Raw genomic sequence first — 25,073 nt, 5'->3', positions numbered from 1 at the left:
CACCCAACCCTTCACTGATGGCGTCGGTTCCACAAAAATGCTCCCGCCCACACAGCGTAAACAGCCAGACGCCCATATTGACCTTGGCGTCATCAGTCCTCGCCTCGTCCTCTGTGCGCAGACAGACCAAAGCCGCTATGCATCTATGCATCCTGCTCCACTACCACTTGTAGCAACAGCGCGTCCTCCAAGCCCAACCCGCATGCCATGTCCACTGCTGATGACGGTCGACTCACCGCCCCCACAGAGGTCAGTTGATCACCGATGGAAGTCGTGCACCAAGGGTCTCGGGGTGGGCCGAAAGCAAGCACCCAAAAAAAAAATCAAAAAGAGCAGGCGCGTCGGCTGCAGGCGAGGCAACCAGGCGGCTGCGGCCCAGCGCCCAAACCTACTCCCCACTTTGGCCCGTTACGTCGTACGCACGCTTTCCAGGAAACAATGCTCCTTAGGAGCTCCCAACATCCGGCCCACTAGGCCATCTGACCTCCCCCTGCCGCATGCATCCACACTGCGACGTCCCGCTCCTTGGCGGGATCGGCACCCGCCCAGCCAGCAGCACCACCCACCTGCCTGGCCTGCTCAAACACTGCATAGCCCTGTGATCCTGCAAACAGTGGAAACAGTGGCGCTACGCTAGCCTAAACCAAAGCATAACACAATAATACAAACACGGCCACGGCGCAGCCCCGCGGTCAGTGACAACAACATGTGGGCAACCGGCACCCTAATCCTCCTCAGCCTTCAGGGCGGTAACCCCGCCGGCCAGAATTTAAGCATTGTGGTACACTCGTATTGAATGGCTCGCAACAACAAAGCCCGCAACCACCCCCTGCTTGCCTGGTCGCAGCCGTAAGCTTGACCCGTTGGATGATCTGTATACATTTCACCTGTGCTACCGTTGCCCGTCGTGGTCGTCTACAACTGCAACCCATGTACGTACGGCCACCGTCGCACATGTCTGAACATGAAACCGCGTGTCGTCTTGGATACCTCCGCAGTGCCCGGAGGTCGGTCAGACGAATCGCGGCCCCTCTCGTCTCCACCGTCTAGTTGTCGTGTGCCCCGCCCCTAACGCGACCGGAAGGTACGGCCCGAGACGGTTCGCCGCTCAGCGTTGGCGACCTCGGGCTTGGCGCGGTTGAGCACCTTCAAGAACTCGGCCACACGGTAGCGCATGCGCGAGTGCATGTACGCCTTGGAGCACTTGATGTGGTAGTGGAGGTAGTCGCGGAACAGCTGGATGCGCGAGATGGTCGACAGGGCCTGCGTCGGGTTTGCGTAGTGGCGGGGGTTGAGGACTGCACATGTTAGTACGAATTGTCGATGACGGCGACAGGAACAAGAAGAAGGGGGTAGTTCGAGATGGAACACGAGGGGGGAGGGGAAGTGTGGGTAATCGATGGAGCACAATGGGCAGCATATTACAATCAAACTGCAAACCCAAAACCCCAACGAATATGCGCATGTGACGGCGAGGGGAGAGCTCCGGAGAGGGGACGGGAGACTCACTAAAGGTGACATAGCCCACATCCTCGCTGCGCTTCAGGCCGGGGATATGACGAATCTCAAGGGGTGGCTCGCGGTTCGAGTATGTAACCTGGGGCGCGCTCTGCAGCGACTGCAGCTTACGTGCGTCGACAAACTCCTAGCAGGGGGTCAGTGCCGAACCGACAGTCGTCGGTCACACGTACCTGGAGGAAGGTGCGGCCGTAGACACGGTCCGTTTCATCGGCAAACAGAGTCGAGAAGATGACCGTCACGCGGTCGTGGTTGGCCTGGATAAAGATAGCCTCGGATTCGCGGTAGTTGATAATCTTCAATTCTCCCTTGCTCTCGGCCGGCGCGAGGTCGACCTGCTGAGCGCCCGCAGGCTCCTTGTAGTTGGCCTGCAGCGTCTTCTGCTCCTCGAACGAGGCCTGGAAGGGCGCGGCAAGTGCGTTGCGCTTGAGCAGCGACAGGTGCTGAATCAGCTCTTGCCTCTCCTCTGCCGAGTGTCAGCTGGGCCACACTCCATCGCAGAGCAACGCAAGCAACGCACCAGGTGACGCGGGGAGCTTCTCGAGGTCGATGCTCAGCGAGACGTTGTACTCTGGCTCGGTCTGGTTCTCGGGGAGGATGTAGCCGGCGTAAGCCTGCTCGAGGTACTCGCGTGCGCCGTACTTGGCGAGGTCGGGCCAGCAGAGGATGCCCATGGAGAGGAGGATGACCGTCTTGGACTCGGGCGTGGAGAGATGGAAGCGGACGCTGTCAAAGTCGACAAACTGGATGTCGGCCCGAGATTCCCTGGGGCGGTTAGCTAGCTCATGGGAGAGTGCATCGTCTAGCTGAACGGCACACGTCCAACCATGCGCCGATACGCACTTCTCGAACCGGTCGGTGAGGACATCGTGGATGATGACGTTGTGGGACTGGGATTCTAGTGAGCGGGTTGGTCGATAACGGGGTCAAGGCCGGCCTCACCTCCAAGAGAATCATGATGGCCGTGTTCTCCTGTGCGTGTCGTGTCTAGTCGTGGGATGGGAGTTGGATGCAGATGTAGATGGATGAGGGAAGGTGAGTCTGGCTGGGGTTCACGTCGTCGACATGAGAGGTGGTGACGGGGAACGCTGCAGGCAGTGACGCAGTGGCCCGTGGCGGTGTGAGGCGGCGTCAGTGTCAGGCAGAAGGGTTTGAGCCTGACACGGTGGTAGGGGTTGGTGGCACCGTGGGATACCTGCAGTGTCATCGTCATTGGGCGGTGCTGCCCTGCCTGCCGTACCGCCGCGCCGCGCTGCCGGATGCCGGACTACGGACTACGCGGCAAACGGTCAGCGCGGTCAGTCAGCCAGGTGCGCGTAGGCCTTCGACGCGCCACCAAAGGCCGGCAGAGAGAGAGACTGCAGGCAGGTTGCCGGCAAGGGACAAGGGCATCTATCGAGAGTGAGGGAGAGAGGAGGGAGTGTGTGTGCGCTAGGGCCACGCCGACTGGCGGCCAGGTAGCGAGGCAGCGTCGGCCCACCCCACCCACTTCACCCACCCATGCACGTACCACCCTCAACATTTAGGACAGATTTAGTGGTCGGGGCCTTCCATCCATCCTGCAATCTAACCAACGACGCGGCGAGACGTCCCCGTCACGTCGCAACACTAACCCCCCACTCGTCCAACTGCATCAATCGTGACGCGCAAACCTGCACACACCCCACATCCACACACACATCGGCACACAAGCCTAGAATCTGGCAATGTCCAGCCAACAGAAGCCTGCAAACCGCCGACGAAGCTCGAGTGTGACGAGCGCGCTCAAGTGAGTAGCACAACTCGGTCTGCAACAACACACAGACCGGCTGGCGATCACAGTCGCCCCTCAAGGCCCCAAGGCCCGAGTCCGCCGGCCCCTCCGTTCCTCGTACCCATGCTGACCTTGGCCAGGCAAATTCCTCTCAACCAGCACACGTCCAAGATGACTGCGTGAGTATACCGCGTCACCCCTTCCGCCGTCCCTGTCGCTGACATGGACGCTAGGAGCGAGGTCCAACCGCTGCCCAAGGGCAAGCCCCGCCCGTCAGCCGACGGCCTCCCAGAGAGATACCACTCGCTCGGCTTCAAGGAGGACCTGCGGACCGGTCGCTGGATGCTTGTCCCTTGTAAGTCGCGGCGACCCCAGCCCAGCTCACCCCCAGCCTCGGCGTTCATTCTCATGGTCTTGCCCATCCTGCTCTGGGCCAACCAATGGATCCTCATCGACACGGGCATGATGGGGCCCTTCACCTTCAACCCGTTCAAGTACTTGCTCTTCCCCAGCAACAAGCTCCCCAACGGCAAGTACACCAAGGGCCTCGGCGACTTCGCCTTCATCGCGTACTACATTGTTGTTTGGTCCTTGTGAGTGGGGTGGAGGTGGGGGCTGTGGGGGAAGGCACTCACACCGTCAGTGTTCGCCAGTTCGTCACGATCTACATCCTCCGCCCCCTCGCCAAGTCGCTCGGCATCAAGGGAGCCAAGATCATGCGCTTCACTGAGCGTGAGTGGGATGTCCGGGCCACAGCTGACCCATGTAGAGGGCTACGCCATCTTCTACTTTGGCATCATGGGCGTTGCCGGTATCCTCGTCATGAGCCAGCTGCCTACCTGGTGGTACAAGACCGAGTACTTCTTCATCGACTACCCCCACAAGGAGATGACCTGGGGCCTCAAGACGTACTACCTCGTGCAGGCCGCCTACTGGTGCCAGCAGACCATCATCCTTGCCCTCAAGATTGAGAAGCCCCGCAAGGACTTTAACGAGCTCGTCGCTCACGTATGTCTGCGCGCTGTCCAGAACTGACTAGATAGCACGCCGTGACCCTCTGGCTCATCGGATGGAGCTATGGCATCTCGGTACGTGTCGTGGTGTCGTGATGACGTCGCATCCACTGACTTCCCCAGCTCACATACATCGGTGTCTCCGTCTTCGTGTCCATGGACGTCTCGGACATTTTCCTGGCGGTGGGTGTGCATTCTGCCTACAGTCGCTGACTCCTGCAGCTCGCCAAGTGTGTCAACTACGTCAGCGAGTCGGCCTCTACACCGTTCTTTGCGGTCTTCGTTGGCGTTTGGACGTACGTCACCCGGGGTCCCCGTAGATCTCAGTGCTGATGAGTTCCCAGCTACTTCCGCCACTACCTCAACCTCTGGATTCTGTGGGGCGTGTACACGCAATTCGACCTCATTCCGTGGGTGGTGGATGCTTGACGGGAACTGACTCGGAAGCTATGACCAGCGCGCCACCTGGCGACCATTGGAGGACATGTGGATGGTGTGGTGGATGAAGTGGCAGATCTTCGCCCCCATCTTCCTCCTCCAGTGCATCAACCTGTTCTGGTACTTCCTCATCTGGCGTATTCTCTTCCGGTACGTGGGCTACTTGGAGCGGCGCTAACCCTCAGCATTGTCTTCCTCAAGGTGGCCAAGGACGAGCGCTCGGACGACGAGGACGAGGATGAGGAGCCCCCGAAGACTGTCGAGGGCGCCGACAAGGCCCAGTAATCTCATCGAGCCACAGCGGCTTCGATGCCGATCACATAGAAGTCCAAGCGTGCTGTGGGTCGCTTGGGCTCTTGCTATTAGATAGCAATTGCTTCCCCTCCCTACTTAACTGCGCGCGGTAACCTTGAGAGACGGGCGTGGGTGTGCCCTAGGTTCTAATGCATGAGAAGGTTTGGCACGTTTGAGGAGGGGCGCGGTTTTGCGGCGGCGCCAAGGGGCAAGAGGTTGAGGAAGGGACGGCGTGTGATGGTGAGAATGGGCCGCCCGCCACGCCACGGCCGACGGGAGTTGATGATGCATTGTGCAGTGATGAGTGGAGGTTTGGGAGCCCGTCGTCGATGCCGTCATGATACAACGGGGTGGGCGGGCTGAATAGGCGGTTCGTCGATGGTGTCATTGTCACGGGGGAAGGGGTGGGGTGTATCAGGCGGGCAGGCGGTGGTGTGCAGTGTGCAGCCTGGTAGGCAGAGGTGGACGGCGGAGGCGCGTGAGCAGAGACCAGACGACTGATTGACACATTCGCCACTGACAGACTTGGCCACCACCAACCGACTTCCACATTGTCCTTGTGGGGGGGCCGTCCACCGGCAGAGCACACACGCACACACACACACAACTTGGCAGACACAACGTCAACCCATTGCACCACTCACCTTGCCACCCAACTCGGGCTCGCACATCTACTGCATCCCATCCACACCCCACCCACACACTGCACCATGCCCTCTGAGAGAGCAGCAGCACTCTCGGCCGCACTCGCCGGCGTTTCCCACCCCTTCGCATCGCGCCGCACCCAGCGGCAGCACGACTCGCCGCCCCCGCCGCCGGGGACAGACAGCTGCTATGGCGTCCGCAGCCTAGAGGGGAGCGTCGAGTGGTCTGACGCCGAGGCCGACGACGGCGCAGACAGCACAGAGAGCGCAGAGAGCACCGACGACAGCGTCCCACCGATCCCACCACAACACGACCCCGCCGCCGACCCCACTAGTGCCGAAACGACGCGTGGCGAGTCGTCTTCCCATGACATTGCTGCCCCCACATCGTCGCGCGACGCCACGCCCGAGGCAAGTGCCAGCGCCGCGAGCGTACCCTTCGCCGCGGTCGCCACCGACTCGCCGACGGCCGAGCCACACGCCCCACCACCGTGCCGCGCAGACGCGTCACCCGCCGCCGAGCTCCCGGCGGCATCACACCCGCACCTCGCCATCCCGCACCACGCGCTCCTGGACGCGCTGGCCGACGCGCCGTCCGAGCCCTCGTCGCCGGTGTCCAACGCCTCGCTACCGTCGTACACGGCCTCGCTGTCGAGCCTGAGTCGCATGTCGTCCCCCGCAGACTGGGACTGGCGCCACCCGCTCTCGTCGAGCGTGACGGCCCTCGATCTAAACCACGACGCAGAGTACGACACGCACTCGCTGGCCTCGCTCGGCCTCGGGCCACGCGGCAGCGAGGAGCTCGTCCTCCCCACCCTATCGCTGCCGAGCACGAGCCTCCACCTCGGTTTGGACCGTTGGCCCGGCGCGGGCGAGGGCACGCGTGTGGCCCTGCTCGCGTCGCCTGAGCGTACACGCGACGTGCTCGGTGCGCTGGCTGCGCGCCGCCGCTGTGTGCAGCTTGGCCGTGGTGAGGTGGGGATTGTCGACCATAGTGGCGAGGGGTTGGAGGCGACCGTGTTATCGGGCCTGTCGGTGGCCGAGCTGCGCTCGCGCACAATGGCGGCGTACCACACCCTCAACGCCCTCCTGCACCCTTCGCTCTCGCCGCTGCAGTCGGGCGTCGGCAACATGGTCAGCAACTACGCGAGCACGTCGCCGGACTGGGTGCACCTCGTTGTCGCGCTGGAAGACGGTGAGTGGAGGGGCGACGACGGTTCTGACGGCCTAGAGCACGACGCCCACGGTGTGGACGTCGTACCTGTGACGACGCTAGACGAGGAGAAGGCAAGGCTGGTGCAGGAGGCGATCGAGACAGTCGTCGAGCCGGCGGGCGTGGACGACGAGGGCGAGCGCCGCCGCTCCACAACGCCACCAACGCCGTCAATGTCAACCGTCCCCGAGCCGACGCCCCGCCTGTCTTCGCACCAGATCGAGCCGTCGCCGCCGATTCCAGATCTGCTGGATGATGATGCGGATGAGACGCCGCTAGCGATCGAGCGAGACAACCCCGCTGACGCCTTACCCGGGCCGGACGACGACAATCCGCTCACCCCCGGCGCGCACACCATCCAAGACACGGTCATGCTGATCGAGCGCATCCTGGATGACCCACAGCGTGTGCGCACGGCGTCCGCTGCGACGTTCCTCGCGTGGCGTCCAGGTGGCTCGACAATCGACTCGCTCCCCACTGTGCCGCCAACCCAGGCGTCCTCCCTCACTGCGGACACGACGTCGCCCGCAAGCTCAAACTACGACGTTGGAGGCGTGCCCATGCCGACTGTCGCGCGGGCCGTCGGCGGGGGCGAGTGGGAGGCAACGCTGAGTCGCCGGCTCGCGCAGCGCCGTGAGGTCGACGCCTCGGTGCACCGCAGCTCGCGGGGTGCGCGCGCTCGTGCCCGCGGACGGCGCCGCCGCAGCTCGCATAGCCCACCACACGGCGCGAAAGAGCCCTGCGCGCCGCTGTTCCCCAGGCACCGCGCAACCGCCGCTTCGGTGGGCCTCACCGACCTCCTCGACGGCGTGTTCGGCGGCGTCAAGCACGTGCTGGCCCGAACGCCGTGGTCGCGTGTGGTCATGGCCTGCGCCGTCGCGCTCGCCGTCGGGTGCGGCATCTGGGCTGTGCGTGTGCGCGTGTAGCCGCGCAGCGGTGGACGCCGCCGGTGTAGCGAGCGCAACCGGTAGCGGAATGCGCTAGTCCACCGGTTGGGCCGGTGTATCACGCGTGCACGACGCGCCCGGTGATGACTCCCGGCTACCACACGCATTCCGCACCTGCTCGGCACCCGCATTCCGCACGCACACGACGCCACGCTGCCACATTGTGATATCTAGTTATTCTGGCCCCGGCCTGTTGTTTACAAGTAGGTTGTATTGAGTAGATGTGTGCCAGCACGAGCGCGCAGCGCGAGTGCGAGGGAGCGAGACAGGAGGCGACGGTGGGGATGGGGCTGGGCACGAGACTGACGCCGTGGTGCGAGCTGCCGCCGCCGACATGGCCACTCACGCCGGTGCGAGATCGCACCAAGACCTGACCGAGACGGTCAACATGCCCATCGACCTCCACCCCGCGCCTCCGCCACACCCAAGCCCCCCGCGCCACCGCCACCCACGGCCCCTCGCGCGACCCCAACAAACTCACTACTAATGTGCATGATATCGTAAGAAGAATGTACGTGTCTACAAGTGTACAGGGGTATCTGGGGTGCGGCGGGGCGGGGCGGGGCCGCCGCCATCTCCCGGCCGAGTGCGGCGCGGACGCGATCGAGGATGCCCCGGCCGTCGCCTCGCCCCGCCTCGCCTCGCCGCCGCGGCCGCGCCGCCACGCCACCTCTCGTCACGGCGTGACGGGTCGGCGCGGTGGCTCCGTCTCGTCGCTCCTTCCTCCACTAGCCTCCCCCAAGCTCCGCCTTCCCCCTCCCCCCTCCCTCCCTCCTCCCCCTCGCCTGGTGCCACACCTAGATGGGGAACCGCCGAATCTCGTCGAGCTTGAACCCGTGCTTCTGCATGCTCTCGCCGTTGAGGTCCTTGACCTCGTCCTCGAGGTGCTTGAAGAGCGTGTCGGCAAACGTGTCCATGATGTCGCGGATCTTCTCGGGGTCATACACCTTGGGGTTGGTCTTCACCTCGGCAATGTAGTTGTTGTACTTGTCGAGGCCTGGCGAGCGGGCGAGCGTCAGCGAGCGCGCAGCCAAAGGCACCACCACCCCCACCCCACCCACCCTCGTGGATCTTCCTATGCGCCACAATGTGCGCGCCCATCGACTTGCCGCTGTCGCGGAACTGGGGCATGCGCTTGGCCAGCAGCGGGAAGATGTACGTCTCCTCGATGCGGTGGTGCATGTCGAGGTGGTGCGAGAGCTGCTCTGCCTCGCGGAGGTACTGGTGCAGGGTGAGGCCTTCGGCGAGGTATCCTCCGGATGCGATCTGGCGGGCGAGCGCGCGTCAGCGCGAGCGAGCGGGAAGGAGGGGGGCACCAAGGGGAGTGGCAGCGCGACGAGGGCAGGCCCACCGCTGCTCGTGCAACGCCGCGCCACCCCTCCCGCACACCGCGCTGCGCTCGGTGTGCCCACTCACATTATACAGCCTGTCAAACTCCCAGCGAAAGTGGCCGTGGAAGCGCTCCATGCCGTCTGCGAGCCGGTTCCACTGGCGCGCCTTCTCGGCGGCGGGGACGGCGGACGCGGTGTGGATGAGGCCCGAGGACCCGAGCATCGACTTCATGGCGGTGTGGGGGATTGGTTGGGTTTCGAGGGGTCGAGAACGGGCGAGGTGGTTAAAGAGTGTGGGTGACGACGGAAGTGAGACGAGGTGAGATGGACGAGACGATGGGAAAAACTCAGGCCGGCCTCTGCGCTGGGCATTAGAGGGGAGCAGAAGCGCGAAGCACGCAGCAAGAGACCAGACGACCGACGCGCCGGTGACTCTGACTCTGAGGACGGGGTGTGGCGCGTCTGTGCGGGGGACCGCGCGCCGCCACTCGAGCGGCTCGTGGGTAAGGGTTGGGGGTCGTGTGGCGGCGTGGTGGTCGCCGTCGCCGGTGTCGTGCTGCTGGGTTGCGATGGGGCTGCTTGCTGCTGCTTTCGCTCCCCGATACTTTTGGCAGGTGGTCGTGACAAAGGACGCACGCACGACGACACGCTCGCCTCACCCCACCACTCCAGCCTCACCCCAGCTCACCCCCCCCCCCCCCCAACCCCCCGCGCCGACTTGATCCGTGCGCTTCGCCGTGTCTCGCCGCGCGCCTCCGCCGCCAACACGCCCGCCCGCCCATTCCACTTCTATTGTGCACCCCCGCGCGTGCGACTCCCCCGCGCCGCGCAGACGCGATCCTCACCGATCGATCCACCGACTCCGCCCGGGCCGCTCCGGACTCGAGTTTCCCCGCCTCCCGGACACCCCACCAGCATCGCCCCACGCCCACACCAGCCCACCCATACACATGCATAATCGTTAATCTGGGTTAATCTGCCTAGCTTTTGTTTCGTCTCAGGGCGGAGCATCGCTCGCACCCGCAACCTACTCCCCCGTCGGCTCGACAATCGTCGGGATCGCACGGCGTACGGGTGGTGGCGTCGCCGACGTCAGGGCCAGCGCAGACCGCCCAGGCGTGCGTGGCAGCTGCACCGTCTTGGAAGACACAGTTTTCGGCGACATGACTGGCGTCCCCGCCCGCACCGTCTTCGGACTGCCCCCCGTATGCTGCGGAGCAATCCCGTGGAACGGCTTGGTCGCGAGCCACTGATCGAGGCGGTCCCGGTCCGCGCTCAGCGCAAACTCGCGCCAGTGGTAGTTTTCGTTCTGCAGCGCCGTGACATGGGCCTGGGCTTTAGCGGCGTACCTTGGCGGCAACTCACAGATGTCCGCTCCGCGTGCAGACGCTGCTCCAGCGCGGCAGAGCGCCACACGTCCAGATTATGGTTCGTGTCCTGCAGCTGTGCCTCCAACTTCTGAATCCGGCTCTCGAGGAACGACGTGCGCGCCTTCTCGGCCTTGAGCTGCAGGTCGAGCGTTCTCCGCTCGCCAGCCTCGGAATCGGCGAACCGCTGGGCTTTCTCCTTCTCAAGCTGCACATTACCGAGTGCCTCGGCCAGCTGCACGCGCAGGTCGCTCTTCACGTTCGAAACGTCGTGGAGCTGCAGGTCAGCCCCGCCAACAAGCCTAACTCACCTCGGTTCGCAAACCCTTGACCTCCTGCTCCAGCTCCGACACCTTCTCGTCGCGGTTGCGGGAGACGGCCTGTCCAAGGCCACCCAGCAGGTCAAACAGCTTCTGGTCAAAGACTGCCGCCTCTTTCTGCAGCCCAACGATCTGCGTGTGCCGTTCCGCTGCCAGCTCGCTAATCGAATCTCGCTGCTCGGTCAGCTTCCATCTGGCCACAACCACCCACCTCCGTACGCAGCGCCTCAATCACACTCTGAGCTTGTGTGAGCTGATCGCGCATCTCGGCCACGTCCCCGTGCGTCTTGTCATGTGTACGTGCAAGCTTGGATAGCGATGCGGTGACAGCAGCCACATCCGCCCGAATAAGAGCCCGCCACGCGTCCTCGAGCTCCTTCTCCTTGGCATGCTTGGTGAGCTCGTCGACTCTAGTGGAGAGGATCGCCGCATCACGCTCCGCTCGGTGTGTCTTGGCAACCTCCTCTCTGATCTGCGTGTGCAGGTCGACGAGCTGAGACCCGCGACGGTGGTCGATCTTGGCCTCGCGTGAGTCGGCCTGGGCCTCCAGTAAGGCGTCCGTGGCCCCGCGCAGGTCCTCAATCGCATTTTGCGTGTCGGTGAGCTCGGAGAACTTGGCCATCATGGCGTGTTGACCAGAGATGATGGCGCGGAACATCTCCTGTGTGTGGTCTGATGTCTCAAACTGAGTAGGCGACGGCGTCGTCTCCTCCTCAATCCGACGAACAATGTCCTGCAAGATGCCGTTTTGCGCTTCGAGCATCCCAGTGACGTTGTCAATGGCCTGAGGGCTGGGAAGGTGCGCTGATGTCAGCTTTGTGGCGCAACTCGGTCTCACCTTTAATCGCGTGGACAGCCTCCTGTGCGCCGTTGGATCGATGGAACGACTCATTGGCTCCACGGTTAGACAGCATGATCAACTGGTCCGTATCCAGCTTGACAAGGGTCATCTGATCCTCGATAGTCTTGAGCAAAGAGACAACATCGTGGATGGGATTGTCGACTGTGCTGCCAAACACTCCATTTGTAACAGAAAGTGGGAGCGTTTGAGGGCTGGGCAAGAATGGCGGCAGGATCGTGGGTGGAAGGAGGCGTTGTGGGCTGTCGGACGGTCCAACCTGTCGGGGCGCAAATGGATCAGGCGACGGCTGGGCAAGGGCAGGACGCGGTGTACCCCCCTGTGCCCAAGTCGGCCACAGACTCGCGTCGGCGACAGCAGGAGTACGCTTGGGCGAGTCCTGGATGTCAGGCAGCTCTCGCTCGTCCCCTCTGTCGTCTCCACTGTGGCGGCGTTTGCTGGGGAAGACCCACTCGCGGAACTTTTGGCAGTCCTCGCCATCGAGTAGCAGCTTGGGAGCAGGAATGGGTGACAGCCGGTTGTGCTTTGGGGTGCTGTGACGCAGCTGATCAAAGAACCGCTGGGGCGAGTCGAGTTGCTTGGGTGGCGGATGTGGCGGCGGGGTGTATGTCCTTGAGCCAAACGAGAACGGCTTGGGGTCGGCGTTGAGGCTGGTCGCAGGCGCGGGGGCACTCTGACGGCGCTCCATCGACTTCCTCAATGCTGCACTGGGCACATTCGTCTCGTGCTCGTGTTCCGAGGGAAGAGCCATGATCGGGGAGAACGACTCTCCTGATCCAGGCATCCGAGGCGATCCCGAGATTACCAGTGTTTGTTTCCTGGACGGGGTCTGTCTGGACGACCCAGTCACGGAATGCTGGCTAATCAGCGGCAAGGATGGATGAATCAGCACAGTGCTCGTGGGGACTTTGATCGGCGAGCTCGGTTGCGACCGGGCAGCCTCCGCCCACGACCTGGGCTGGTGAGAGTTCTGGGACGAGCGTTTGGCCGTGTGGATTCGAGACCTCGGGGTATCGCGCTCTTCCTCAACAGACCGATTGTCCTGCTGCTGGTCAGCACTCCCCCCAACCCTTGGCCACTCACCTCTGACAAATGCGATTCCACAACAGACCCAGCCTCGGTAGGTGGCGATACGGCGTTGCGCCACGGAATGATCGGCTGGAGCTGCGGGCTGAGAATGGGGATCGGCCGGCGCGGTTGAATGATATCCTCGAGGTTTGGCCGCGACACGTCTGCCGAGTCTTCTGTAAGACCAGAGTTGATGGCAGCTGGGGTGCCGGGGAATCCAAAGGCGGAGCCGAGTGGCACGTATGGCGTGCGGGCAGGCGTATTGGCTGGAAGAGGGAGAGTGGAAGGTCTCACTCTTGTCGAGAGCGGCATGAAGGCTGCAGGTCCTGGGGTGGACAGCCCCAGCTGCAATCCCGGAGGCTTCGAAGGTGAGCCGAGCGCTGGGGTCTTGGGCTTGAACTCGGCGGCCTGAGGGCGAAGCTTGTGGGTGAATGTGAACAGACCCAGTGCTCCGCCACTCTCGGTGCCAGAACCACCTGGCAGGGACGTGATCGAGGCCGACTTGACAGTCGACGCCGTGTGGGGTTGTTCAACGATCGACAGCGGCTGTGCTGGCAACGGAGTCGCGGCAGTGCTTGCAGGCATGGTAAAGGTGAAAGGCGACCCTGCAATCGAGGGGATCGAAGGGGCACCTGAGTGGTCACCAAACTTGAAGAAGCTGGGAGGATCCGAGTCGTTTTTGGTGTGCGATAGGAGACCGACCTGACTCTGCGGCGTCGACGGGCCTGAAGGCTGGTCGCGGGGGATGAACACTGCCGCACCCGGCTTGAGTCTTCTCGGTGTCGCCAGAACCCGCGCCATGAACGCAGGCGAGGGTACTGTGGGATAGAAGTGAGGTTGGCCAGTTGGCAGCGAATTATGGGGCACATGTGGCGTTGGCTGGAGATTGATGAGGTCGGAGTCATCTTGCAGCTCGTCAGCCTGAGACTCTGGCGACGTGGTCAAGAACTTTGACGCAGGCGAAATGAAGGGCTCTGGGCCGTCTTGAGCGTCCAAGGCATCGCTGTTCGCTGGAGGTGCTAGAGGCTTGAACGAGGAAGGAACAAAGGCCGCCGTAGTGGGTCTGAGGAAGCTGAAGACTGGGGCTGTTGGTCGCAGAGTAGGCTTTGGACGTTCGTGCTCAGGCTGGGCTGGGCTGGCCAGAAGGGTAGGCCGGGCCTGCGGCGATGAAGGGGGGGAACGCTGCGAAGTGCCAGGGTTGTCGTCGAAGTCACCCAGCGAGCGTTTGAGGAACCGATCTGTGCTGAGGCTGCCAAACCCGTGTCTCGACGCCGAAGGAACTGAACTGTCGTCACCGTTGCTGAGGGTCACGGTCTGTGCCGAAAGGCTGTTGTGGGCGGTGTGACCATGACCATTCGGCACGCCATGATCGGCCGGTTCTGCGACTTCAGAAGCCGCCTTGCTTCTAAACTCGTAGGCAGTTTCTGCCGGCGTCGAGTCGGCAGCCGTCTCGTACGTGGTGGTGGAGATTTCGTCTTGTTCCGGGCTTGGAGGCTTGAGCGGCTCCCATGCGGTCTGCAGCGTCAGTCCTCGTCACCACTACCAACACATACGCTCGGGACCGAGACTAAAACTTGCTTACCCTCCCAGATAGGGGCTGAGAGGCTTCCATGCGGCGTGTGGTCAATCGGCACTGGAGACACCATGTCGTTGTCCACGCCGGTTAGCTCCTCCTCGGTGGGAGAGGGAGGGAGGGGGATGTCTTCTGGCCCACCGTGTACCAGGCCAGGGGGCCAGGGGTACGTCTCCTTCCTCACGACCTTGACAGCGGTCTCTTCGTCGACGTCTTGTTGGTCACGAGGTGGAGAGTCGGGCGGGCTGTACGACTCGGGTGGGAGGGCGACGCGCACCGTTGTGCCCAGGTACTTTACCTCCTGATCCGCAAAGTTGGGCTTGGCCGGGCTGCTGAGAGGGGACATGGACCGTGCAGACGCGGCAGGGCTGGGTTCGGTCGAAGCGCTCCGAGAGGCGATTGGGGCTACTCGTAGTTCGTCGAAAGTCTTGCCGCCTGGGCCGCCGAGAATGGCTTTTGGTGGTGGACCGGTGCGTTGGACAATGGAGGGGACACGGCCGTGAGGTTGGGACAACATGGAAGCGTGTGTGACTGCGCGACGACCTGGGTGTCCTGGCGGGGCAGTGGCAATCCCCAAGCCAGATGGTCCGGCCGCAAAGTTGACCGACGAGTGGGGTGTGTGACGGGGCAGAGGCGACGTCGTGAGTGGGAGCGAGAGGGACGAGTGTGGAAAGTGGCTGAGCGTCTGCCTGGTGGCACTGTCTATTGTCCACGACCGGTCGTTGTAGGGCAGCATTACGGCCTGCGGTGTGCCGGGCCTCTGCGGTGTCAGGGGGGACGAGGGACCGGGGCCAACTCCGTTGGTGAAGCGCGACGGCAGCGCGAGCGGGGGCGGGCGATGTGGTCCGCCGATGCTATCACCCGGGCGTCCCGAGAGGTGCGGAGGGCCGCCGTTCGACACATGCGGCGGAAGGTCCATGGCGATCGAGTGTCGACTTGGGTGTCCCATCCCGAGCGACCTGTCACCGCCGCCGCCGTATCGTGTCCGCCTGTTGGCGATCACGGGCCTCGTCGGGTGGCCGCCATCGACGCTGTTGCCCGGTGCGATGAAGCCGCCGCCGACCGAACCAAAGGGGTACGCGCCAGGAAATGCAATGGACGCGTTGGCCGGTGCCTGCGCCGGGGGTGCGTTCTGCCCATAGTAGTCGTCGCCAGGAGCTCCGCTGCCGCCGACAGTGAACTGCTGCGAGCCGGGGTTGAATCCCGAGGCGCCAAAGGAGACTGACACCGATGCGCGGGACCTGTTCTGTCTCTTGTGTCTATGCTGGGACATTGTCGAGTGTCGTCAAGATATCTGGTGCGTGTCAGCGCGCGTACCGAGCCCATCGCACACCTAGGGGGGAAGGGGGCCGTCGGCGGCGGCGGTGGGGTTGATGGTGTCGTCACAAGCGGTCAAGATTTGTTAGAGGGGCGTAGTCATGTCTGTCATTTGTCGTCAAGAGTAAGAGTGGGAGAGAGTATCGTAGAATGAAGAAGCGAGCGAGGTGGAAAAGTGAATAGTGAGAAGCAGGTCAAGGCGAGGGGGGAAGGGGGAGGGGGGAGGAGGGAGGGACGAGGGAGGGGGGTATGTCGACGGCTCGACTAGACTTGATCGATGCTCAACCTCGAGAGCGATCAAGGCGGGCGAGACTGGTCTCGAGGAAGGGGAGGGGGCAGCGCGTGTCATAGCGGGCGGGCGGGCGGCGCGCGAACAGCGCGCGCAGGGGTGAGCGACGCGAAGTCTACCAGCCAGCCAGGCAGCCAGCGGCCGCCAGAAGCCTGCTGCGAGCCAGGATCGCCCCGCCCGTGGCTCCACCAACGCCGTGGTCGCGGTGCACTCGGGCCCGCTAGCCGCCGCCGCCGATACGTACGCCGAGACGCCCGAGGCGGCGGCGGCAGCGGCCGAGGAGGCGGCGGTCTCGAGGGTCGGGTTGGCCGCGCTCGAGCCGCAAGCCTCGCGCGGCGCCGCCTCGCCTAGACCGCTGGCGACTAAGGGGGCCGTGCGGGCGATGGGTCATTGTGGGTGTGGCGCTGCGCTGGCGACAGAGCCAAGCAGGGCGCGGCGCGTTTATGAGAGCGAGTTGGCGGTTTGAACAGGTTACGGAGGGGTGAGACGCTACTTGTTTCAGGCGAGGAACGAGACGGCGGGCGGCGGCGTCGATGCCGAGACACGGTGACGGCGCCGCCATCGCTTGGCTCGCGTCGTTGCATAGGTGTGCGGCGCGTCGTCAATCGCTCATCTCACTGATGCGCATCTACTCTCGACTGTCCCACTCACTCACTCACTCACTCACTCACTCACTCACTCTCTCCTTTCAGTTGGGCGGCAGGTTCGGCGACTCGACTGCTCTGTCCCCGGTATCACCCTACGTCATGCTTGTTTGGTTCTATTTGGTCCTACCATGGCAGTCATCACGCCCCCAGCCCCCAGCTCTCAACCTCCCACATCAAACGCATGCCAACCTCCTCCCTCTCCCTATCGTCCTACTGAACCCCCGCACTTGTCCAAGCTGCCCGCTGCTGGCCTGACACGCGCAACTGCCCGCCGCCGGCCGTACGCCGCCCGCCCGAGTGCCCACGTAGGCCGGCGTCGCCACTCTCGTCACGCGTTCCCCTTTGATAACCCCCGTAATCTTTCCTGACAGCTGATATCTGCACAATCTCCTCGATGTCGGCAGTCGCAGCCAAGGTTAGGCCGCCAGACATGCGTGGGGGAGAGGAAAGGGCGCCGGCCGCGCTGCCCACGCCGGTATCGTCCCCGGTCGACGGCGTTGCGCCGCAGGCCGCGCCGCCGGTCCCAGCGAAGGACACTCTCATCGCTCTCCCCACCCCGCCGACCTCGCCTGCCGGTACCATCACCTCGGCCCCCCTCGTCGCCAGCCCGCTCGCCAGTCCCCTCGTCGCCAGCCCAACCTCAACCCGGCCCACCTACCCACCAGCCCACCCACCCGCCGTCGCCAAAGTCGAGCGCGTCCTCACGGGCAAGCAGCCCCTCGCCGGCACGTACTACCTCGACCCGTGCCTGCACAGCCCGCTCATCCCCGTGCCGCACGCGCTCACGTCGCTCGCCGAGGCCGCGCTGTCCGGCGCCAGCGCGTACCCGAAGGAGCGGTTCAACCCGACGACGGGCGCGCCGATCGACGGCATGGCCAAGCTCGCAAAGGGGTGGGTCGTGCCCCCGGACGGGCGGTTCGAGACGGAGCGCGGCGGGGTCAGCGTCGCCATCGGGGTGGTGGACGCTGTCGGGGAGGGGGTGGAGGCGAAGGGCCGGACAAAGGCGCGCGTCGACGTCGCTAGCAAGAAGGGAGGGGTGCTCGTCGACCTGGTGAGTGACTTACATAGAGCTAGGGCCGACGCCAGATCGAGGTCGACGCCGCGCGCACAATCGACCTCCGCGTCCAGACTGTATCGGGCAACATCCTCGTCCTCCTCCCCGAGGGCTTCAAGGGCCCGGTGCACTTCCACGCGCCTGAGCCGCCGGTGGTGCTTGGCGTTCTGGGCGCGCAGATGCTGCCCGTCGCCTGTCCGTATGACGGGTACTACACCACCGCGGTGGTCCCGCCCGGCGAGGGGCGGGGCGCGCGCGGCGGCGCAGACTACCGCCTCATGAAGGCCGTCGGGCGGTGGGTGCCCAAGGCGCTCAAGGAGCAGAACGAGTACGTCGACATGGCGACGAGCGGGTACGCTGCCCTCGGCAAGGCGTCGACCTCCAAGGTCGTGGTGCGGACGGAGAAGGGCAAGATTGTGGTGGGGTATCGCGGCACCGCCGACGTGGACGAAGCGAAGGGGCTCAAGCTCAATGTTGGGGCGGACAGCAAGGTCAGACACTGGTGGTCCTTGTAACGTTATAATACATGCACTGTAGCATCTACGTCTCTACTTCTTCTTGAGCAGCCCCTTTTGCAGCCACTTGGGAATCTTGGCATCGGGGCCCGAGCCGATGAGCGGCTTGCGCTCCTTCTGCGCCTCGGCCTTGACGGCTGGCGCAGGCAGCGGTGCGACGTTGGCCTTGAGGTGGTCTGCTAGCGGCGCGGGGAACGTCGACGCTGGCTGTCAGCTAGAAGCCAAGCTTTCACTAGCTCACCATTCATCGCCGCGTCGTCCCAGTGCACGAGGAGCACACTCTGTGGCACGAGCCCGAGGTCGGACAGGCTCTCCTTGCCGCCCGTGCCGCCCTGCAGGCCCGACACGACACCACCACGCACATGTCCGTAGTTGGCCGGCGGGACAATGTGCGCCTTCATCAACGGGTTGACGGGCTTGGCCTTCTTCGGGTCTGGGGGCGGCGGCTTCTCGGGGTAGAGCGTGCGTGGGGGCTGGTACAGGGTAAAGGTCTTCTCCAGTGCCGCAGGGGAGAGCGAGAGGCGGATGAAGTCGTAGACGGGTTGGATTCTGGGGTGTCAGCTGGAAGTTGAATTCAAGAACGGCAGCTGACTCACGGGGACGTGGATGGGAATGTGCTCTGGATCTGTGTGCCGTCCGAGAACTTGACGCGGATGGTAGCCTGGTGGGTTAGGGGAGTACCGGCAAGAAATACCCACAGTGGGCCACTTGTCCGCCTTCTTCTGCTCCCTAGCCGCGCGGTCCGCGTCGCGGTGCTTGTTCGTCAACAGGGGCGCATTGTTCAAGCGCGACGACTGGCCCGTGACGCTGGCATGCAGCGCCTGGACGTCCGAGATCGAGTGCTCGAAGAAGGCGTCGTCGAGCTCGACTGGGTGTGAGCTGTGCAGGCGCGTAACTCAGCTCACCTGGCTGCGGGCCGCTCGTCTCGGCGGGCGGCGCGAACACCTTGACGTTACTCAGCGCGTCGGTGGCGGTGTTGGCCGTGGATGGGCCGGCGCTGGCGTCTGGCTGGGCCGCCTGCGCTGCTGGTGTGTCTGGCACTGGTGCCTTTGACTGTTCCTCTGCCATGTCGTGGGATAAGATGGGATATGACAATGGGTAGTTGTGACCTGCAAGATGTTGTTGCTGGTTGTGTTGTCGTTGTTGCTCGTTCCTTCCTCACAGACGACCCGTCATCGTTGGGCGGACCGGAACCGGGGTCTCCAGACTGACAAGGGAAGACAGGTTGCGTGATATAATGACGTGTAAAATGGCCTTCACATTGCAGGGATATCCGCCGCTTTGGCCTATTCTGGGCAGATTGGAGCTGCGCCAGACATTTCTGCCAAGAATCAACCCGGCAACGACGGCGAGATCGACAAGACGACTTGCACGACACTCAGCACAACCCCAGATGGCAGCAGCGACGCTCACACAAGCCCACGCACCAGCACAGCCCGCCAAGCCGCCCCATGCCGTCCTCGTCGACGTCCAGCCCGCGTCGGCCGTGACGTCCACCGCCCCGTCCATCGCCGAGAGCGACAGCGAAGACGTGAGCGACATCTTCGACACGGGCATCTTTGCTCTCTTCGCCATTCCGCCCATCGGCTTCAGTACGGCCTCCCCAGACGATCCCTACACATACACCCCGCCAGCCGGCGCCGCGACCCGCGCACCCGTCAAGGTCTGGCTGCCGCAGCCCCCGGCGGCGCTGCACACGGCGCTGCAGGCCAACAACCTGTGGCTCGCGGGCGTCTTCCTCGCCGACAGGATATGCACCGGCGAGCTTGCCCTCGCCGGCCGCACCGTCGTCGAGCTTGGCTCCGGGGCCGGGCTGCCGTCCATCGTCGCGGCGCGCGACTCGGGTGCTGCGAAGGTCGTGTGCTCCGACTACGACGCGCCGGAAGTCATCTCGGCGATCCGGCGCAACTTTGAGGCGTGTGGCGCTGGACCGGACCGCTGGGCGGTCCTCGGCCACTCGTGGGGCACGGACCCGGCCCCGCTGCTCGCGCACGCGCCGGGCGGGTTCGACGAGCTCATCCTCGCCGACACGCTCTGGCAGACCGACTACCACCCGATCCTGCTTGACAGTGTGCTGGCGCTGCTGGGGCCCAGCGGTGTTGTTCACGTCGCGGCCGGGCTGCATACCGGCCGCGGTCCACACGAGCGCTTCCTCGCGCTCGCGGCGCAGCGCGGCCTCCGCGCCCAGCTCGAGACCGAGGTCCAATGGCTCCCAGACGGCGAGTGGGGCCCGCACGCACCCAACACGGACGGCCTCGAGGAGGAGCGCGGCGTGGTCATGTACTATACCTTGCATCGGCAGTAGTGCCACTATAGAGACTGCCGCTAGACTTGTACGCATCATGTATATTTTGTATCACGAGTGGTCGGTGCCACCCGAAGTGCGGCAGCCGGCTGCGGCGCTTTGATCGGCCGCGGCCGAAGGCCGTCGCAGTCTTTGGCCATTGTGCTCTCCTCCGGAGCTGGACAAGGTGGAGTCGAGTGCATGCTGCTGGCTGCTGCTGCTGCTGCTGCTGCGCGCAGTGGCTGATGCTCTTCCATTGTCCATGCTGCGCGCGCTGCGGTGGCTGCGCGGCTTTTGGCGACGTCGAGAGCGAGCCCAGTGTCCAGACGTTTCTCGCTGGTGGTTTTGAAATGGCACCATCCACCACCACCAAGGCTCGATCGGAGGTCGGCCCGCCGCAGCAACAATCCGACAACAGCCCCTAGTCATCACGTCTCTTGCGTTTGCTCACTCCCCAACTCACGCACCATGCACCTCGGCGCGTGGGCTACGCTCCTGGCCGCCGCGGCTGTGGCCGCTGGCTCCCCGACGCCCACTCGGGGCAGCGACGACGCCGGACCGGTCCATCTCACCCTCCGCACCGTGCCATTAAACCCCGGGCCCGGCCAGCGGCGCAACCTCCTCAACGAGCTCGCCTACGTCCAGCGCAAGCACCTCGCCAACCTCGAGCCCGAGGAGCGCGCGGCCGTGAAGCGCGAGTTTCCTGAGCTGGACGACGTCGCTCTGGACAAGCGCGGAGAGGACAAGACCGGCGACGTTGAGTGAGTGCTGCGGACTGCCAAGCGTGACATACTGACTCGCGCAGGCTTACCAACTGGGGACGAGACAACATGTACTCGGCGCAAATCACCATCGGGTAGGAACGCCGGCTCGACGTCGCACTGACCCGTAGAACGCCGCCGCAACAGTTCCAGGTGGATCTGGACACGGGCTCCTCGGCACTGTATGTGTACGACTCGTCTTGCTCGTCGACCGTGTGCCGGTCAGGCGGCGTGCCGCTGTTCGACTCGTCTGCGTCGTCGTCGTACACGGGCTCGGTGGCGACGTACAATGCGACCTACGGCCAGGGATATGCGTTCGGCAACTGGGCGACCGACACTGTGGCTCTCGCCGGCGCGAACGTCACGAAGCAGGGGTTCAGTGAGTTTCGCTGCACCGCAGAAGCTAACCCGCCAGTCCAGGCCCAGAGCACCGCCGACATCTTCAACAGCACAAACGTGACGGGCATTATGGGCCTCGCGTGGTCTGGCTTGAGTCCGAAGAACCCGACGCCGTTTTGGCAGCAGGTGGCCCACTCGTGGACAAACGGGCGGTTTGCACTCTACCTCGGGCGGAGAACCGTCGCCGACTGGACGATCATCGAGGGCATGAATGGTTCGAGCGCGAACAGCGCGGTGACCGGCGAGTTCTCATTAGGGTGGGTGTGGTCTTGTGGCCGAGCTGATGGCCAGCGGCGTCAACCCCAGCAGGTACACTGGCGACATCAACTATGTGTCGAGTCCGCAGGACTACTGGCGCGTGGCGTTTGACGGCACCGTGGTGAACGGGCAGCGCATCGCCAACCCAGCCGAGGCGAACATGACGCTGGTCGACAGCGGCACGACGCTCGTCTACGGCCCGACGGCGGTCGTCAGCCAGATCTACGCTGGCATCAAGGGCGCGTTCGCGTCCACCGTGCCCCAGGAGAAGGGGTACTACAAGTTCCCGTGCGCGTCAGCCGCCGACGTGTCGTTCACGTTCGGCGGGGTCGATTACCCAATCTTCAAGGACGACCTGGTGTTTGACGTTGACCCGACGACCAAGACGCCCGAGTGCTACGGTGCGATTGTGGCGACGGACCACATTTCAAAGTGAGTCGAAGCCAACGCCCACTCACCGCTGACGCACAGGATCACGAACAATCGCGCTCAGTGGATCGTTGGCGACACTTTCTTGAAGAACGTTTACAGCGTGTACCAGTACCAGCCGCCCGCGGTGGGCTTTGCGGCGCTCGCGCCGGGCCTCACCCCGTCGGCGCCGAGCGACCTCACGCCGGTGCTAACGGCGGCTGCGGCGATGCTCTCGGCACAGGGGTACCACAGCGGCGCGACGAGCGTAGCAGGCAGTGCGGGGGCCGTGGTGGCTGGTCTGGTGGTTGCGTGGAGCATGGCGTAGGGCTGCATGGCATGGGATTGTCGGCATGGACATGGCGTCATAGATCTTGGGCATGTATCGGTGTTGTACTGGCGGGTGGCGGATGACGCGGTGGTGTGGTTCCTAGTGCCTCGCGTCATCGAGGCGGTGTTGTCGTCGGCCATGGTCGACGCGTGCCACCGACAAGCCAACAAGTTGCAACAACAATGTCCGAGGCTGACTACGCCTGGCTACTATAGTGTCTAGTACTACTGCTACAGATGTACGCTACAAGCGCTCCAGAGTCCACGCTACCAGTAATACATGATGGTGGCGAGGGCGAGGAGCCACGGGGCGAGCGCGCTCCACTGTCCGTCTGCCACCTTGTCCTCGCCCGAGCCCTTGCGGTCGGGGAGGGGCGGGTTGAAGACCGTCACGTCGGGGTACGACGGCGCGTCCTTCTGCAGGCCGGGCGCGAGCGCCGCGAACCCGATCGACGGCGGGTCGTACCGGAACACCGAGTAGACTGAGCGGAGGAAGACGTCGCCGACGATCCAATATCTGGGCGGGGGTTAGCCAGCTGTCTCTCTGCGCCCAGCCAACGTACCCGACCTTGGCGTTCCCCTGGATCGCGCCGATGCACTGCCCCGGAAAGTTGTCCTTGGGCAGCACAAAGTTCTCGAGCGGGATAGCGTACGCCACGCCGCCGAACGTGAGGCTCACGACGGCGTCAGTATCACACGGCACGGCGTACACCTTGAGGTTGTCATTTGACAGGTCTGCGTCGAGCCCCGAGCCGGGGATGGCGGCGTAGATCGCCTCGGCGTCGGCGTGCGGCACGGCGACGAGCGACGTGCCCGTGTCGATTGCGGCGCGGGCCTTGGGCGTCGGCAGAGGCGTCTCGCTCCCGCCCGCGGCGACGGCCAGCCCGTCGAGCGGGATCACCCACAGCCCCTTGGATACCAGGTCGACGTAGTGGATCTCGCCGGTGTACAGCGTCGTGTCGACGCCTCCCAGCGTCAAAAGCCCCGCCTTGGTCTCGCGCGTCCGGTCGTCTGTGGGCCCGAGGTAGAAGGCGAACCGCTGGTCGGCCCACTGGCTGACCATGTTCTGCCAGAACGGCACTTCTTTGCTCGTTGAGCTGGGCGTCCACGCCATGCCCATGAGCCCGGTGATGTTGGTGGGCTTGTACGTGTCGTCTGTGTCGAGGGCGCGGACTGTGAGCGAGCGTTAGCGAGAGGGCGGGGTCGTGGCGGCGGAGGGGAGGCCGCTTGCCGTCGAGCGGCTCGCGGTGGCGCGGACGGCGAGCCGCTCGTGGTGCCGCTCCCCACCGCTCTACTCACCAAAGCTCTGCTCGCCCACCGTCATCTGCCCCCAGCTCACGACGTCGGTGGCCCACACCCCGTCGGTAAACCCGAACCCGTATGTCATGTTGGCGACCTTCCCCAGCTCCTTGTGCGTGCTGCTCGCGGCCGCGTCGAAGCGCGTCTCGCCCGCGACGGCGCACGCGTCGACATGGCACCCAGAGTCGTACACGTACATGTCGGTGCTCCCCGTGTCGAGGTGGACGATGAACGGCTGCGGCGGCGTGCCGATGCTGATCTCGGCCGCGTACAGGTTGTTTACGATGTTGGTGAGCACGAGACTGGGGTCAGCTGGGGCAGGAAGAGGGGCTCACTCCTGCGCTATTCCGAGCGTGTCCCGCCGCCTCCGGGTGACGGGCGGCACGGGGTGGCGCCGCAGCTCGAGGTGGACCGGAGGGGAGAGGGAAGGTGCTGGCGGCCTGGCGCTCGCTCCTAGGGCGGCGGCGGCGAGGAGCACGGGGGCGGTGAGCATGGTCGTGTCGTGTTGGTTCTGGGCGAGTCACCGGCGCGCTGGGGAGCATGCTGCTCATCATATAGCGGACAGGAAGCGATCTCGGACGTCGACGATAGACTACAGGCCGGCGACGACTGGGCATCATGACGAGGTCCACCTGCGCGGCCTGCATGCGTATCGGCGACCACTATGCTGCCGAGGGCATAAAGGACCACATGCATAAACATGCGTAGGTGGTGGGTGGTGGAGTTGGGGTGGGGGGGTGGGCAGGCACAGCCGACTCGGCGGCTCCACAGAACAATGAAGCCGATGCTGCAGCAGCAGCAACACCTTCAACATGTCCTCGTGCAGGTGGCGTCGGGCAGCGTCTCGCCAAGACAGCGCTAAGCAGACAAGCATGCTGCACCCTAGCATCTGGAGGAGAAGGAGCAGGCCGCGGCCCGCGTAGGCTCGTTGGAGCTCAGAGGGAGTGTGGGAACGTGAGTGCCACGTTGGGTGTGCCCATCGTCTCTAGGCAGGGCGGTGGAGGCAGGCGGCGGGTATGCTGCTGTCTGCCTCGACCGAGGGGGAGGCAGCCCGATGACTCGCTCGGGCTACGGCGTGGGCTTGGCCTCTGCTCGTCGACCGCCCAGCCGGCACGGGCAACGGCGTCACGAGCACGTCCTGAAAGTCAGTCGCGTCCATCACAAGCCGAGACCA

General features: G+C 64.3%; 10 protein-coding genes across 10 annotated transcripts; 5 read left to right on the top strand and 5 right to left on the bottom strand.

The window, feature by feature from the left end:
* Window positions 1-1,068: 1,068 nt before the first annotated feature.
* On the bottom strand, window positions 1,069-2,475 carry ARC35 (Arp complex subunit; the record flags this gene model as incomplete). The annotated part of the gene is made up of 6 exons (XM_069354029.1): window positions 1,069-1,298; window positions 1,510-1,645; window positions 1,692-1,984; window positions 2,039-2,283; window positions 2,362-2,408; window positions 2,461-2,475. 6 exons carry the CDS (start codon window positions 2,473-2,475, stop codon window positions 1,069-1,071), a joined length of 966 nt encoding a protein of 321 aa, XP_069208671.1.
* Window positions 2,476-3,224: 749 nt separating this feature from the next.
* Window positions 3,225-5,007, top strand: LAG1 (sphingosine N-acyltransferase lag1; the record flags this gene model as incomplete). The annotated part of the gene is made up of 12 exons (XM_069354028.1): window positions 3,225-3,286; window positions 3,412-3,450; window positions 3,505-3,626; window positions 3,663-3,864; window positions 3,915-4,003; window positions 4,041-4,279; window positions 4,315-4,359; window positions 4,408-4,467; window positions 4,507-4,580; window positions 4,629-4,694; window positions 4,732-4,872; window positions 4,908-5,007. 12 exons carry the CDS (start codon window positions 3,225-3,227, stop codon window positions 5,005-5,007), a joined length of 1,239 nt encoding a protein of 412 aa, XP_069208670.1.
* Window positions 5,008-5,726: 719 nt separating this feature from the next.
* Window positions 5,727-7,799, top strand: Q8F55_005538 (uncharacterized protein; the record flags this gene model as incomplete). The annotated part of the gene is made up of 2 exons (XM_069354027.1): window positions 5,727-6,855; window positions 6,892-7,799. The coding sequence occupies 2 exons, from the start codon at window positions 5,727-5,729 to the stop codon at window positions 7,797-7,799; spliced, it is 2,037 nt and encodes a 678-aa protein (XP_069208669.1).
* An 818-nt stretch (window positions 7,800-8,617) lies between these two features.
* Window positions 8,618-9,383, bottom strand: Q8F55_005537 (uncharacterized protein; the record flags this gene model as incomplete). The annotated part of the gene is made up of 3 exons (XM_069354026.1): window positions 8,618-8,817; window positions 8,882-9,086; window positions 9,237-9,383. 3 exons carry the CDS (start codon window positions 9,381-9,383, stop codon window positions 8,618-8,620), a joined length of 552 nt encoding a protein of 183 aa, XP_069208668.1.
* A 795-nt stretch (window positions 9,384-10,178) lies between these two features.
* Q8F55_005536 (uncharacterized protein) lies at window positions 10,179-15,611 on the bottom strand (the record flags this gene model as incomplete). Its single annotated transcript, XM_069354025.1, has 7 exons — window positions 10,179-10,481; window positions 10,517-10,795; window positions 10,830-11,012; window positions 11,050-11,642; window positions 11,677-12,742; window positions 12,781-14,280; window positions 14,319-15,611. The coding sequence occupies 7 exons, from the start codon at window positions 15,609-15,611 to the stop codon at window positions 10,179-10,181; spliced, it is 5,217 nt and encodes a 1,738-aa protein (XP_069208667.1).
* Window positions 15,612-17,021: 1,410 nt separating this feature from the next.
* Window positions 17,022-18,160, top strand: Q8F55_005535 (uncharacterized protein; the record flags this gene model as incomplete). Its single annotated transcript, XM_069354024.1, has 2 exons — window positions 17,022-17,642; window positions 17,678-18,160. 2 exons carry the CDS (start codon window positions 17,022-17,024, stop codon window positions 18,158-18,160), a joined length of 1,104 nt encoding a protein of 367 aa, XP_069208666.1.
* A 33-nt stretch (window positions 18,161-18,193) lies between these two features.
* On the bottom strand, window positions 18,194-19,228 carry Q8F55_005534 (uncharacterized protein; the record flags this gene model as incomplete). Its single annotated transcript, XM_069354023.1, has 5 exons — window positions 18,194-18,363; window positions 18,402-18,709; window positions 18,757-18,821; window positions 18,859-19,028; window positions 19,066-19,228. 5 exons carry the CDS (start codon window positions 19,226-19,228, stop codon window positions 18,194-18,196), a joined length of 876 nt encoding a protein of 291 aa, XP_069208665.1.
* A 325-nt stretch (window positions 19,229-19,553) lies between these two features.
* On the top strand, window positions 19,554-20,465 carry Q8F55_005533 (uncharacterized protein; the record flags this gene model as incomplete). Its single annotated transcript, XM_069354022.1, has 1 exon — window positions 19,554-20,465. The coding sequence occupies one exon, from the start codon at window positions 19,554-19,556 to the stop codon at window positions 20,463-20,465; it is 912 nt and encodes a 303-aa protein (XP_069208664.1).
* A 447-nt stretch (window positions 20,466-20,912) lies between these two features.
* Window positions 20,913-22,598, top strand: Q8F55_005532 (uncharacterized protein; the record flags this gene model as incomplete). The annotated part of the gene is made up of 6 exons (XM_069354021.1): window positions 20,913-21,205; window positions 21,250-21,300; window positions 21,337-21,584; window positions 21,621-21,861; window positions 21,896-22,294; window positions 22,334-22,598. The coding sequence occupies 6 exons, from the start codon at window positions 20,913-20,915 to the stop codon at window positions 22,596-22,598; spliced, it is 1,497 nt and encodes a 498-aa protein (XP_069208663.1).
* A 269-nt stretch (window positions 22,599-22,867) lies between these two features.
* Q8F55_005531 (uncharacterized protein) lies at window positions 22,868-24,392 on the bottom strand (the record flags this gene model as incomplete). The annotated part of the gene is made up of 4 exons (XM_069354020.1): window positions 22,868-23,117; window positions 23,164-23,773; window positions 23,900-24,201; window positions 24,235-24,392. 4 exons carry the CDS (start codon window positions 24,390-24,392, stop codon window positions 22,868-22,870), a joined length of 1,320 nt encoding a protein of 439 aa, XP_069208662.1.
* Between the last annotated feature and the right edge of the window lie 681 nt (window positions 24,393-25,073).

The sequence above is a fragment of the Vanrija albida genome (assembly GCF_041260175.1).
Source record: "Vanrija albida strain AlHP1 chromosome Unknown contig_4, whole genome shotgun sequence".
Lineage (NCBI taxonomy): Eukaryota > Fungi > Basidiomycota > Tremellomycetes > Trichosporonales > Trichosporonaceae > Vanrija > Vanrija albida.
This window is presented reverse-complemented; position numbering and strand designations above follow the sequence as displayed.